This window comes from Triturus cristatus, chromosome 9 (genome assembly GCF_964204655.1).
Source record: "Triturus cristatus chromosome 9, aTriCri1.1, whole genome shotgun sequence".
Classification (NCBI taxonomy): domain Eukaryota; kingdom Metazoa; phylum Chordata; class Amphibia; order Caudata; family Salamandridae; genus Triturus; species Triturus cristatus.
In genome coordinates, this window is record NC_140592.1 from 32823230 (window position 1) to 32839184 (window position 15955).

At 45.1% G+C, this 15955-nt stretch overlaps 1 protein-coding gene across 2 annotated transcripts in view; it reads right to left on the reverse strand.

Moving 5' to 3' along the window:
* LOC146797314 (uncharacterized) overlaps window positions 1-15955 on the reverse strand; it is a 421742-nt gene that overhangs the window by 41803 nt on the left and 363984 nt on the right. For both annotated transcript variants that reach the window (XM_085624305.1, XM_085624304.1), the window contains exon 3: window positions 5688-5848. In XM_085624305.1, coding sequence (XP_085480431.1) covers window positions 5688-5848 — 161 coding nt within the window. The remainder of the gene's footprint in view (window positions 1-5687; window positions 5849-15955) is intronic.

A 15955-nucleotide genomic window follows, 5' to 3' on the forward strand; every position in this document is an offset into this window, starting at 1 on the left:
GCCGGGCCCAATCTAGACCCTTCTAATCCTAGCATTCGCTACAGATCTAGAAAATATCCCCAGTACAAAATCCACAATCCAACAATGCTGCTATCGCATTGGCAAATTTGCTACCTAGAGAGTGTAGGAACTAACTGCCTATGACTCCAATAATTCTGACACTCCATAGGGAGGGTAGGAAATCTGCCTCTGCTCAATCATTACCATCCAAAGCCACCACAGTCCAGTCTTTGCCATATGGGACCCCCAAGCCTCCATCAAAGTCTCAGCTGTGTCCCAAGCAAATGCACAAGCAAGGATCCAGCTTATCAACTGGGATGAGCCCAGGTACTCGTTTACACATGGGCGCTTCACTCGTGCACAGGAGGGTAGCTGGAAAGCGCCACCCTGACCCGGGTGTATCCCACACTGTGAAGTTAAACGCTCACTTCTCTCTCATCAGTTGCACCCCAAATTGTCATCTGGATCACTATTTCAGTTTCCGCGGAGCGGCCCCAGGCAGGTCACGCCACAGCAGTTTCGCTCGGTCAGCAACTGGAGGGGGATCTTCAACATCTGCCCCCAAAAGAGGAGAGAAATTCCTGGAGATGCCAATGTTGCTCGGGAGATATCTTCCCCAGCCCGAGCCTGTGCCAAAACCTCACATTCCGTTGCCGCCCTCGACAGTTGGCCGAGAACTCAATCTCTAACACATACCCACTCTTAGACAGGCCACGCTCCAGCACATTCATCGCATGGAAGTCAAGAGGGAGCCTAAGTTCAGCACAGGACCCAACACACTTGGCTTGTCATCAGGACAGAGGGGCAGGATTCACTGCGTATACTGCAGGTCGCCCTATGGAGCCTTTTTCTGCGTCTGCTACACCCACACACTACAGACATGTCCCGCACACAAGGATAAGCAAAAAACCCCAGTTGAAGGGACTAATGGACCTTTACAGGAGAGAGCCCCTGGAGTGGACTTTTGCACCTACTGCAACCAACAGCTCACAGCATGGGACGAGGATGCAGCTGCCACCGTCACTCAAAATGTAATTAAATTAAAAGGTGTCCTCCAGGATTTCAGAGCTGAATACTGATGAGGAGCAGCAAAAAGAAATGATCTGGAGTGCCTCTCGTGAAATCATACTGTCAAGTACACTGCAAATAACATATAGGATAAGCCAGAAAAACTAATAAGGTAGGATAATGCATCGGATCCGCCTTCGCAATCAGGTTTCAGACAGCTTAGAACTCCAGAGAGGTACTCGACAGGTTTGCCCCTTGTCACCGCTCCTTTTCGCTCTTGCAATGGAGCCCATAGCGACCTCCCTTAGATGTAGGACGGCACACCGGGGGATTCGGTAGGGGCCGACAGTTCATGTGGTGTCAATGTATGCTGAGGATACCTTGGTATACCTTAGGCGTCCAAAGGAAGCCATCTCCGAGCTCCTTACGGAGCTAAATGGCTTTGGCGAAATGTCAGGGCTTTGCCTTAACCCAGGGTAGTCTAAGCTTTTCCCAATGGGGAGCCTGGTGGGCAAGGAGGAGGGTGAGTTACCCATGGTGGGGATCACCTGGATTAGAGACTCGATATGCTATCTTGGAATTAAGCTGTCGCACACACAGGAGGTCTACCTGGAACGCAATATGGGGAATTGTGTGGAAGGTGTCCGTAAATTGATCGAATTCTGGAAAGAAAAATACCCCTGTCCCAGATGGGACGAGTAGCCTTAATAAAAATGGTGATTCTCGCCCGCTGCTTATACACTATGCAGAACTCCCTCTACCGTATTCCATGGACGTACTTCCGTAAGCTGGATCGCCTATTGGTGGATCTCTTATGGGGGTCCAAAAGGAAAAGGGTGGAACTGGATACACTACAGAGGACATGGGAGCGGGAGGATTAGAGGTTCCTAGGTTGGGCTTTTATTACATGGCGACACAGCTGCAACACGCCGCCCAGTGGCTAGATGAGAATGATAACTGGGAGAGGCGGCTGTTGGAGGGTACTCACGGGGGGACCCCTCTCTCTGACCTCCTTATGATGGGATCCTGAGTACCAGAGGACCTCCAATATATTATTAGACATGTGGCCGTAATTTGAGAACCTGCAATTAAAACTGCGGTGAAACAAGCACCCTATGCCCCGGAGGCCCCGCTGTGGGCGGTGGTGCCGTTTAAACAAATAAGTCAAACCATGTCCATTCTCAGATGGACGGAGGGGAGCTGTTGCACGATGGGGGATTTATATTTGGGACAAAAGTTCATCACCAGGGAGGAGGAGGAATCAATGTTCGAGTTAGGCAGGGGGCAATATCTTCAATACGTCAAGATTTCAGCAGTCGTAAGAGAGGTGTGGTCGACGTTCCCGGAGGAGCCTCCCATTACCGCCACGCTTCAGGCTCCTTGGCGGAGGGTCATAGACTGGTATCATACATTTATAAGGCACTGAGGGGTATCTTGAATATGCAACCGCTCCCTATTCAAGCTAAATGGGATGCAGTGCTGGGAGAGCCCCTAACTGACTCAGAATGGCAAAAGGTACATGAAGGGGTTAAAAGCATAAGTTCAAATACCAGATTTAAACTGACACAATTTAATATAGTACACCACACCTATCTGAGACCAAGTGTACTCCATAAAATATACCCGGATCGTCCTGCTAGATGCCCAGTTCTTACATATGATATGGGATTGTCCAGAGCAGTGACTCTTCTGGGGATCAATACTGGAGAATTTACATCGAGTGACGGGGTGGACGCTACCCCAATCTATTAAAGAGGTGTTGCTGGGACTACTCCCTAGACCTAAAGGGAAAAAGCTTACATGTAGATTCCTCCAGTTGGAGTTGGTTTTGGCCAAGAGAAGGATTGCGATTAGTTGGCGGAGTCTGATGCCCCCCACAGTGGGGAAGTGGACTGAGGATTTGCGGGAATGGGCGACTGCAGAGCTAATTCGGATGAGACGGGTCCGAAGGGATGATAAACTAGAAGATGCAAGGGCCTGGTATGTCATGGTCACGGAGGTCCACACGGGGAGGGCCTTACCTCAATAGTGAATGGAGAACAAAATATTGGAGGCGACAGTCCCGACGAGGTAGCAAGTCCACAGGTTTCTCCTACCCTGAGCGCAGTGTAGAAATGTCTGTACACACACATCTGGCCTGTATTACAAGTATCAGGGTAGAGGTTTTCCTCATGTGACTCGGGGGGGGGGGGGGGGGGGGGGTGATGGGCAAGTTAAAACTACGATGTTATGTTTTTCTTGATAAGACTGACCTATCTACCTTCCAGTACAATACTGTATGTATTGATACGAGATGTGAATTATGTGCATTTATTTCTTGATAGGATGGTAGTATATCCTTGAGGGGTTACCTCTTATATATATTTGTTTTCGAAACGTAACACTGGTCCAAAGTATTGTACTATGCTTAAACGGATATAAATCAATAAAAACATATTTGACGGAAAAAAAACGTCGTCTAATGACTTCTAAGTCAGAGAAAACGCTTAAGTCCAAATAGTCCTAGATACTGCCGAGGTGGAGCGATCCTCCCCACTCTCCCCTACCCACTAGGACCATATGTTTCCCTAAAAGGCACAGCCTTTAGGCCAGTAACTCACCTGTTCTTCAGGTACCAGTATGGCATCTCTTGAAAAAATAAATGCCAGACTGGTCCATGATGCGACATTCTAGATGACAGACCACACAAATAACCTGTTCAATGCTGCAAAACTTCCTCACAATACAGGAAAGTTATTTATTAGAAAAAGTGCTGGCATAGTGAATGAATAAATGTGGCAAGAGGCTACTTTTGAAGAAAACAGAAAAACATACTTCCCGGGAAAATGGGTTTCTTGTCCTTCTGTGTTGAGCAGAGCTTAAATAAATGCTCAGGGGACATTTTTTTCAGAATAAAATGAGACTTGGAAGGTCTAACTGTTTCAGGTATGCTGGTGCATTGACAAGCATTTGCAATGCAATAGGTCTCGCATTTGCGAGAGTTTAAGCTATTGGCATTGTTAAATGCCTTTTATGTTTTAAAAATCAACACATAAATAAAAGGCATTGTCATTTATAATGCCAAAATAGCTCAAACTCTCGTAAATGCGAGACCTATTGCATTGCAAATGCTTGTTATTGTGTTTCTCTTACATATGGCCTGGCAGTGCAAACAATAGTAATAATACTTGTTATGTAGAGCTTTAAATCGCAATTCAGATATTTCTAGGAGCTGCAACTATCATCTCTTATTGTAACTTATTTATTTGAGTTATATATGGCGCTAGCTAGACCCGAAGGTATCAGAGCGCTTTATAACAGTAAATGTTCACATCAATGATAACAAATCTTTACCCAAGGCCTCTTTTTCCCTCCCTAGTTGCTGTTGTCATTAAGCAGTGCACTCTGGACAAAAAATATAAAAGAAAGTTAATTTCAGGTACTATTTTTAGGTGAGAAGCCCCCTCAGCCGTCTCGGTTTCGAAGCCAGTTCCTTGGGTTTGGATGGGCAGTGGGCGGGGCTTGGTATCAGCTATGCGGCTCGCGCGTACTACTCCCTGAGCGGCATGATGTAAAGGTCCAGACCACAGCCCCCGGGCCTTTGAACATTATCAGCGCCGCTGTACACTAGAATGTGATTAAACAGCCCCAATTGTGATAAGTGCAAGGGCTGGATCGCCGTGCAAAGCTATTATTATTCTCTTTAATAAGGACCACATGAAAGGGAGCGTGTGGCGGGGGTTGGACGCGAGTCTGAAATCTGGTTGAGATTTCTGCCTGCAGGAATGCTAGTGATGCAGATACGGAGAACTAAAACACATTACTCCCATTAACCTAATAACGGAGATAAACAAGGCAATTTACGTGGATGGAGCAGGAAGCCGCGGCTGCGCTCATGAAAAGAAAGGGCGCTATCAGTTTAACGAGGTGCGTGTCTCTGGTAACCTGTGGAGTTCACCCTCCTCGGGGGATAGCATCACACCGCGGGCAGCCATCTTCCTGCTTTGTCCTCTGTGATGATGTGATGTGTGTCGGAGAGCCCAGCCGGCAGCGCAACACTGAAACTAACTAGGAGGGAGGGAAAGTGAAAGTGCGCCATGCGAGCGCTGTGTTCACGCAGGGATAGGAGATGTGCACGTGTACGGAGTGCACATCTCCTGTCCGCGAGTGCACATCTTATGTCCGCGCGTGCCACCTCCTGTCTCCCTTCGGCAGAGAAACTGGCGAATATAGGTCTCGCCAAGGCGAGCAGCGCATGCGCTGCGTCGCTAGGCGAGACCTAAAAACGAATTCTTTAAATGACCCTTGATGCTCCTTCAGGAACAACCCAGGTTCTGGTATCCCTAAAACAGCAGCGTCAGAATTCAGACATCTGAAGGGGTATTTGTAGTAACACCATTCCCTGCTTTGCCTTCTTTCTTTTCAGTGGTTTTGGAGAGGTCTCTTCCTTTCAGTCAACTGTATGCTATGATTGTAAGTACAATAAATGGACTGCATACAAAAGAAAAGGTTGTTTCTACCAGGCAATATTTTCGAATATAAAAATGCCAATACTCAAAATGTGGTCTGCCACCCTAAACAGCAAGAGAGATAATCTACTTTTTTAGAATATAAAAAATCAGGTAGGAGAACTTAGAAACTGAAGAAAAACTCAAAGTGCATTACTGAAGAGCAAGTTTAATCTTTAGTTTGCTTCTCACCAATCAAAGTGGTCTCGGAAGCCCACGATGCCCTTCACGTTGCTGAAGTAGCGGTAAATATTCTTTGCATCAAGCTTTGTAGACATATGTTCTTCACCTCGGCTCAGCACCACCTCCTTCTTGCTAGAGCGGATTTGCCCGGGGGTTTGATCAACATGAACCTGCAAATCACAAGAAACCAGAGCAAAGGAAGATTTAAAGTCATTGTATACTACCTCATAAAAATATTAAAAATGCCAAAACTAAGGTTCCTGATAATGAACAAACATGCTTTTGAATTCAGTGTATTACCGCAGATTTGTTTTCAGAACTTTTTTTATTTTATTTCCAAAGGCAACGTTGTGGATTAACCAGAACACTTATAATTGATAGACTGAAAATAGAACGCAGTGTGTAGCCGTTGTCACATATTTACTATGACTTTGGTTGCAGGTAAATGCTGATTGCACTGGAAGCTTCCCAGGTTTATTTGAGCTATTCCTTTGCCCACATTAAAATACATTTTCAATTAAAAAATAAGACGCCTGAAGAGGGCTTGATAAATTTGGGATGGTAGATGTTGACTTTTTTCTACTGTTCATTACATCTCCCAGTTGTTTATTTTGTATATAGGGTCGTTGAAGAAACATAAATATGAGTGATCACAACAATGGCTAGATCTTCGCTATGCTATCAGTGATCAGCCATCTTAAAATATTTTTTGACAACCCCAAGATGGATGCCCATGTGTGCACATCTAAAAGCATGCACTGTGGGCACCTTTGAAAGGTTGGTTTTATTTTAACAAATGCCATTCGAAGATAGCCTCTTCAGATGGGCATACATCCATGGGGGCCATTATTGTATGGGATTTATTTAAATAAGCACAAATGCATTCAAAGATGGCACTCATTCACATCCAATGTGGCCATCTTTGAACACCATTTATTAGAGCATTACAAATGCATTCAAAGATGACGACCATGGATGCAGAGGCATCCATCTTTGAATGTATTTAGCAATCATATGTGAAGGTAGTTAAGGGAGCAGTCGAGTCAGAGCAGAGTCAGGGTTTTGGATTACCTATATGAGCTAAACCACAAGTTGAGTCAGCTGGTGCAGGGGTGTAACACAAGCCCCCGCAGCCCCCACGCTCCAGGGGCCCCCTGACTTCATTAAGAAGAATTAAAACACGCCCGGCGTCTTAATAAATTTAATGGTGCAGTGCGCGCTAGCGGGCCCCAACCGGGCATCTGCCGTGACCTCTGAGCCTCGGTGAGGCTCTGCTGCTCTTTATAATTATATTAAATAAATGGTGTGGGATGGTGCGCGCAGCGCGCAGTTGTCTCCGTGACGCGCCTACGCAGTGCGCGGTCTCGGGGCTGGTGACCAATGAATGAGCTGCCTTGCCCTGACTGAATTTATTGTGTGCAATGCGGGGCGCGCGCATTACTAAAAGTGTGGTGTGCGAGTGAGACTTGGGTGTGGCACATCCGATCCCAGCTGGCTCGTGCATGGAGAACTCGGGCTGTAGCGCCCACCGAAGAGGCAGACCAGCTCCTGGTCTGGGGACTGTATGACCCGGGGAGGGCCCAGGCCCCGTCCAGTGTGTCCCAGAAGGACCTATTGGGCACACTAGTTGGTATGGCATTGCGAGTGACAGAGCTGGCGCGTGGCATTGCTCGAACTTCCCAGCACGTGCGCGTGGGTTATTTCACTGAATATCAGCTCAATTATTGAAGGCGGCTGTCACCGCCATGAAGTGGCACCCAGCAGCATACACGTCCCTATATATATATATATATATATATATATATATATATATATATATATATATAGTATTTTGCACAACTTTTTATGTCTGTTTCTGTGCGGTGCCATATGAAGGATTTGTGGGCCCGAGCAAGACATAATTTGGAGGCCCCAGTACAGAACACATTTTGATTGTATTACCCGTTCCTTGCTAATTCATACCATGTGATGGCAAAGAATACTGAGCTATATATTAAGCTTGGGTAGGATCACGTAAAAACAGTTGCAATAGGTCTTACCCAGAAGCCCCAAAATCCGGAAGATGACTTGGGGCATGAGAGACAGAGTCGGTAATAGAGAGAGGGAGAGATGTTTAGACAGGGGCAATAAGACAGGGCCAGTGATAGAGAGAGTGGGGAGATGTTTAGACAGAGTAATAGAAGATACAAGCTTTCGGGTGGGTCCTGAAATTGCAATCAATAAATAAAAATGCCTTTAAATTCTGTATTTATTTTGTCACATTTTCTGGCTTCAAAGACAGAGGTCAAACGTCAGGGTATGTTTTCTGACAAATTGCTGCATATTTTTAAATTTGGGGATTGGGGTTTACAAATCTCTCTCACTTTGCAGTCTGGGAAAGAAAAGTGAAGTGAATTATGTGACAATCTCGCTGGGGTACAAAGAGTGAAAGGCTGTAGGATGTAAAAAAAAAATTCTTTTAAGATAATACAAAATGTAATTTCATGTAAATTAACTGTTCACATTCAGTAGTTATGAAAGCACAAACGAAGCACGTTTTTAGATCGAGCCTGAGCCAGCGCTCAAGCGCTGCTCTGGCGACCTGTTGTAGGAGTACGGAGAAGCCCCGCCCATATTTTTCATTGGCCTGTGTCTTTGTCTTTCGTAAATGCTGGCTTCTGATTCCTTAATAGGCTTGGTAGTCCCTCCTTAGTACCGCCGTGTCGTCATTTGTAACCTCCCATGGCTACTGGCCCCATTACTTTGGTTCCCACACGGTACGTGTTATTTTGAGTGTTGTAAGCACTATTTTGTTTATAGAGTTTGTCGAACTTCGGGCAGGACGGAGTGCTTTGTTTGCATTCAGCGCGCTGTGCGCGCTTTCACTTTCGAAGCTGCCGGGACAATCGCGACCACTTGTTTTTTTTATTTAGCATCCGGTTTTCTTGTATTTTCAGTATAACTATTTCTATTTTGCATCAAGATTCAAGTGGAATGATTGTCTGTAGGTTTGCCCTTCATCAAATTCTCTCTGTGAGTTATATAGTTGTGTACAGTTCCTCTAGGCCAGCGTCACAGTGTTGCCGCAGCTTCCTGCATGCTGTATCAGGTTCTCGCGGTCCCGCTTTCTCCAAAGCGACGAGGCGTATGCCAGGGCTGGATGTGACCGGAGCTCGTTGAAGAGGGGACGGTCGTGATTAGATTGACGCTTGGGCTTATGCCAGTCCCTTCCTGCCCCTGAGCCTTCCCTGCATTCAGTCCTTCCTCCCCTCTCAACAGAGCGGACGTGGCTCTCCACAGCCCGTGCTCCGAACCCTTTCATCCAGGAGCTCCTTGCCCTGACTTCCGGGCTTCTGCTTATGCTACAGCCCGCACAGGTCACTAACTTTAAGGTATGCTTTGCAGGTCAGGTTTCCTGGATGCTGCCACCCAGCGGTTGGGAATTGGGTGGTCCCCCATGTAGTTACGGTTTAAAAAAAGAACAAAGCAGCAGTGGGCTCATAACTTTGGAGTCCTCGTTTGGAGTTAAGAGTCCAGCCTGTAATGCACCACAAGGTGCAGATTAGTCTTTACACTGAATACGGGAGGTGGGGATCTAGGACTGAACGCTCTCAAGAAACCCAACAGGTCCTGTATCTTGAACTACCTTCTACTTGCCAGCAAGCCTCAATCTTACTTCCTTTGGAGGATGACATCTGGTTTACTCAGCAGAAGGAGTGGCTAGTAGTTGGGCTCACTTACTGAGCATTTTTGGAGGACCATAAGGTACCAGTGATTTGTCATTTCAGGCCTCTCGAGATAGTGCTAGCATACTCCTAGCCACCAAGGAAACCATCCACCCGCTTACAGAATATGAGAAGGTCGCTTATGGCCTGTCACTTGGCTCCTGAGAAATAGTTGAATCCACAATGGATGGCGTTGTCACCTGCTTCTGCTAAGCCTACTTAAGATGGAGCCCACTGAGCACATCTGTGGATGAGGATGCTTATAGGGCTTCTGAGAGTTAGGTTTCTTGTTGCACGTGGGTGATACATTATATTTTTCTATGGGGTCCTCCTCTTATGGCCATTCAAGAGTTGGGTTCAAGATTAATTTCCAAGATTGTCCATGCAAGGCCCATGCAAGAGTGCTCTGACCCCCAGTTGGGTCGATCAGGTGGAGGCAAGTTCTAGGACCGGCAGTGCATTAGTCTGCACAGAGTAACTTGCTTAACTAATATTGGTTAAGGCCCGCAACTCATGATAAAACAAAACTAGCAAAGACAGAGCTGAAATACTTGCTGCCAAAGACAGACTTATTGGCCTTGATAATGCTTGTTTATATTTCAACAAAGGCCAAACAAGCATGAACAAAAGCATGGCAGCTCATTTCAGACCTATTGACTTTGCCAATACTTTTTCTCCAAAGGGTGTATATTACCACGGTGCTCGTTTCGTCATTGCCTGCCAGCTAAAATCTGATTATCAATTCCATAAGACAACTATGAATATTGCTGAGCTATTGTCCAGTTCATTTGACTTTGTACATGCATGGCCACTTAGAAGTCAGAAGGTCTCTTCGAAAGGCCTAGTGTTCTTGGAAATATCCTGGACCTCTATCCATGGTTGTGATGCCCAAGACATCACTTTTTTACTCTCTTGTCTAGCCAGCTGAAATTCCAAGGATTCGTTCCCAGCAATTCCGTTTCCATGTGTATCCAGTAAACATTAGAAGATTATTCTAAGCTGAGTAGGATGTTAATTTTAGAGATGGCTGTATGCCCTAACCTCGATATGAACAGTGACACTAAGCACTACAGGTCTCCTAATTTTTTTTAAGTAGCCCAGGAGAGTCCAGGCCATATTAGTTTTGCAGTGTAGCCAGATCCGATAATTATCATCGCTAATTAAAAAATTATTTAAAACAATTTTACTACAATTGTGCACATCATCATCAAAAGCATTCTTTTTTTTTAATGGTGCCGCTTTGCATTGGCAAACGCCAATAGGTCAATTAGGTGATTGACTTTGCTAATGCTCGTTAGAAAATGACACAAGGTGAACATTGGTTGTTCTCCCTTCCTGAAAGCATTGTGTATTGGTACTGTAAAAACTACATGACATTTTAAATGTTAGGGGACTGATAATAGTTATGGTGTATGCTATTCCCACAAGCGCTCACCTCAGTCATTTACCTTTGCGTTTTCTGGCACCATTGGGTTATTCATGTCAATGATCCGTAACCAATTTTGCACATGTTTAAACTAGAAAGTGCGCCCCACCCCAAAATGATCAGTGTGCCCCCCAAATGTTCAGTGTCAGATACTGCTGTAAGAAGGGTATTTCTTCGCTCTGGAAATCACTTCTGTTAGCCAGACAGTGTTCCAGGGTTCAGCGGATGTGCTCCAGAATGCTCTATTGTAATCACCCCTACCTACCTGTAAATGACAATGGCTTATATTTATGTTTTACAAGCCAAAACATAAATAAAAGGCATTGTCATTTACAATGCCAATAGCTCAAATTTGTGTAAATGCGAGACCTATTGCATTGCAAACGCTTGTTTTTGCAATTCTGAAGTGTGATGGAAACAAAGATTTTAATAGGGTCAAAGCAAATGAAGAAACGTTACATTTGTGTGTGATCTACTTTTATCAGTACAGCTGTCTCTGCAAATGTAGTGGCAATTCCAGTTGAAACATATGGTATCTGTAAATGACAGTGCGTGGCGCTACCACATTATGCTTTAGTTAAATTAAAAAAATTAACGCATCGTCCGTTAGAGCAAGGTGGGTCGTAAAAGTTTGTTGTTCTAAAACCTGGGTTATGGCTCAAAAAAGTTTGAGGAGCACTGGAATAGAGAGGGATGAAAGAAAGATAACTTTTTCCCTGGAATCAGGGGCGTAACACAGGCCCCCCCCGCAGTGCAGGGGGGGCCCTCATGCTCCAGGGGGGCCCCTCAGCACAGCACTTCAGCCTAGAGTCCAGAGTGGGCCCCTCCAGGTACCGTGCAGGGGGGCCCCCTCAATTATCGTTACGCCACTGAGCTGGTGCAGGTGGTCTAGAAGTGGAAATGGACATGATGTGGCAGGCCTGGTCCCTTCACAGGCTGGTAATACAGTCAGTCATAATCAGTGGCTTGTCACACTATTATGTCCCAGCCCCACATGTCTAACACCAGCCTGCCACAGCCTCCAGGTTTCAGACCAGTTTTCCCTGTTGCATTATAAATAAATTGGAGTTCATACTGGAGAAGTAGCTTTGGAGGCCTTTCCACTGGGCAGCCAAGAGATCCAAACAATAATCCTCTGAACAAAGGGGTTCAGATGCGCCCTGAATCCCAACCTGCTGACAAGTGTCTCCAGCAGCAGGAAAACAGGTGATCTCAAAATACGGTCTCCACAATGTCTAAATACAGCGACTATGCATACGCGTGTGGCTCTGTCCCGTACTCTCTTAGTTTCTTTCTTATCTCTGTTTAGGTCTGGACTACAGATAGATCCAGCTGTCTGTTAGCCAGACCTTTTGCTTCCTACATATAACATATACTTCGAGTGGGGGTTTGGAGATAGTTGGATGGCTTAGTTGTCTATGTCCTTTCCCTGCTCCTGAGTCGATGGTTACTTCACAGTTCTTGAGTTTGTACTGACCAGGTGCACTGAAGTCACGCAGTGCTCCAACTGGATAAGACTTCTGGCAGACCCGGATTAAACATTGCAGAGACAAAGGGCACAGAACTATCATGGATGTCTAGCACGTATATGGCACTTCTTGTTTCATGCATCATATGCAGATCTTGCACCTCATTTAGCATACTGAGGCAGCAGAGGACACCACTGCGTACAAACGCTGGGAAAATAAGCCATACTTATGAAGAGACTCATGATACTAACAATTAAAACAGACCAAGAGGAACTGTGTATTATTTTTTTGTGAGAAATGGATTCTCCGGTGGTTGTCTTATTATTTGCGATCTATTTATTACACAAGTTTGAAAGCTTATCTACGCCTCTTGACAAGGGCAGATGTCAAAGCTGAGAGTTTTCACAATCATCAAAGCTGAATATTCAGATCAATGATTTTGAACAGGACTGGCTAATGACAAAGCAACACTACTGGTCAAGCCATGGCCCCAGGCTCCCTGCGGTCACTGGTTAGGGAAGCGAAGCTTCACCTTGAAGTTCTGCTGGGATCGAAGAACTACTTTCTTACTTTGCGCAACCTGCACATGCGCTGAAAAAAGCATAAGCTCTAGACAGGACTCTTGGATGGTTCAAACCAAGAAGGGTTGAAACTAAGATTTCAGACTTCAGTGAAGTCTGTCCTCCTGAACCCAAATCATTTTTCAAGCATTAGGGACTTGCTTACAGATCAGACGCGATAACTAAAGACATTGGCATCCCAAATGCTCTCACATCTATGCATTCCTGGTGATAAAGAAACAAAAAGGACAATGGCCTGTTACCATATTGTACTAGATTGAATTGTGTGTTTAAACAAGACCTTTTGAGAGGTCAGCTGCCCCTCTAGGGCTGTCTAGTGAGACTAAGCGTTAAGGACACACAAAATGGAGAGCACATTTTTACCATTAAATAATCTATTACCGCAGTAGAACATGACAATGCAGACACCATCTTGTGGCCCTTCCCAACTTTCTGAATGAAGAGCCCAATATCCTTACTTCAAGAGTAGTGACAGGATTATGGCTCAGGTCAGGACAGATTGCCAAAACATATCAAGATGGCAATTTCTTTCTCCAGGCCTGAAGTTTCCTGATCAAATGAGAGAAGAACGGCAGAACCGAATACTTTGCTGGATAAGAAAGAAACCTGCACAATCTTGTGAACACAAATGGTTTCAGTAAGGAAGTAAGCGGGAATAGTAAGTCTTCTGCGGTCTTTGATCCAGGTCCTATTTGCACAGCTGCTCCACTAGAAGGTCCTGCACTCTTTGGTGGCTAGGTATTTGAAGAAAGTTTTAGCATATTTCGAAAGTGTCATTCTTTTCTCCAAAATACAGATTTAGCTTCAAAAGTGTCTAGAATACAAAATGTAGAAGAATTAAATGTCCAGGTTATCCTCAAGAGAAGAGCACACCAGCCAGTAATAGAAACAGCCTCATGGGTTGAGGCACAATATGCGAGGATGACTCTACAAGAGGAAGCATGGCTGTAGTTACAAGTCTACCATCAAATAAACTGCTGTGAACAGCAGCATCACAGACATCAACAAATGCTGCATTCTCTTGAATATAGACAACGGATCTAGATCCTGACACTCCAAAACACTCAGAGGCATTTTGGAGGAGACAGTCATGGATTTCCATCTGTACTGCCTAAATCACAAGGTTTTGATTAAGGTTAAAACAGGGCTCAAAGAAGGTGGTAGGAGACTAGATCATGATACACCAGACTGGATGCAATGACAGCAAACAAAGCCATTAAACTTTTCAGAACATAATGGGGACTTAAGGAGCGACAAGGGTACGTTTTTCACCAAACCGAGTACGTACATAAAACTTTAAATCTTAGTAGCAAGTGGCACGCTGGTAAACAAGAGTTTTGTAACGAGTTTAACTGAGAGCACTTGCAAGAAGTAGATTAATGGAGGGATTTGTTGGTAAAAATATTTTAATTTTAAATCCATAGAATACACCGTGAGTATAGGTGTGAATTTAACTTTGATGGCCATAGGAGGAAACCATACTTCGTTCCAGAAAATAGAGTTTTTTTTCTAATTAATGTTAAGGAAAGTAATGACTTTATTAGAGACACAGAGGCAAGTGTGTCTCTGTGACATGATGCAACTTTGAAATTATTCCTTTCATTGAAATAGCACTATTGTGTTCTGTTAATGCCAGAAAACAAAACCAGCACCTGTGGTCGGGGGAAAGAACAACGGAATGGAGGAGGCAGTGAGAGGTTAACACTATATTTGTAAATATAGAGGCAGAGTCTAGGCAGAATAGGGATGGAGTGACCATCTGATTGGTCGATTAGTGGACTGTGTTCACCGCTAAGCCTCCCGTGGCCGCCCTCGCTCACCGTCTGTTATCCCTCAGTGAGTGACAGAAACGGCGGTCACCTCGTGCAGTCAGTGCCGCGTCCTCCCTTTAAGGAGCACATCGGCAGCAGGCAGGTTGGCGTTTCAAGAGGCGGACCAAGAGGTGGGGGGTACTGATCGCTTGAAGAAACAAGCATTGGCATAGCCAATAGGTCTCGCCTTTGGGACCTTATAAGTGTTTAGCCATGCAACAGTTGCATAACTAAATACTTATAAGGTCCCAAAAGCAAGACCTATTGGCAATGCCAAGCGGCCGTGAAAGTGATCGCATTCGCGATCAAACATCAAAGCGGCCGTGAAAGTGAAAGTAATCTCGGTAAAGTGAGGCGCGCGCGCCCGTGCACATGCACTGTAGCTCTAGGCTGGCCTGGTAGCACTTTTTGGAGCCCTCTCAATAAGTCTCGCCAGACCAGCGCATGCGCTGGGTCAGGCGAGACCTAAAAAACGGAGGCCAGTGGCGGTGTACTTTCTATGGCACTGGGCGAGTTCTCATAGCTCCCTGGGCGCCATCTTCTCGTAATCAAAGGCAGGGACTTCAAAGTTCAATAACTCTGCGGAACCAAGTCTGAGAAGGGCGATAAAAGGATTCAGGTGATCCGTCTGTATTCCGGTAGCGGAATCGTTGATTAATGTGGGATAACAGTGCGGCGGAACCTTGATCATGAACATTCTCCCCTCAACTCAGAGGCAATGATGAATGCTCCTCAAAGAACTTCAAGAGTTACGTACCCGAAATCTTGTCGAGATGTGGGCAGAAGGAAATGCTATCAGTGTTGACAGTGACACCAACATCTTTGGTCACAGTAGCAGCAGCAGCCCTTTCCAACAATTGCACTATTCAAGCTTGGCCTAAAAAGCAATGATATTCCAAACAAATAGTGTTGGTCAGAGGGGGGAACTAAAACCCTTGCCTACTACAGTAATCTATGGAAGTCCATGTTAGAAAATACTTGTCTACGGGCTTTAACACAGTGTAATCACAACCCCCATAATGGCCTATTGGCTTTAACATATAATTTACACAATAAAAATGCAGACCTTCTGTCTCTGTCATAGCGTTTCATAATAAACAAATCGAGCCTATAGCATGGGACATGATAAACCAATACAGTGGTTTTTTTTTTTTTGGGGGGGGGGGTTGTATGTATTGCCATTTTCGACAAAAGTAGTCCCCATAGAGTCAGATCCTGCAGTGACCAAAGCTAAGTTTAAAAACTGCATGTCAAATACAGCCATATGGATGAGGAATAATTTTCTT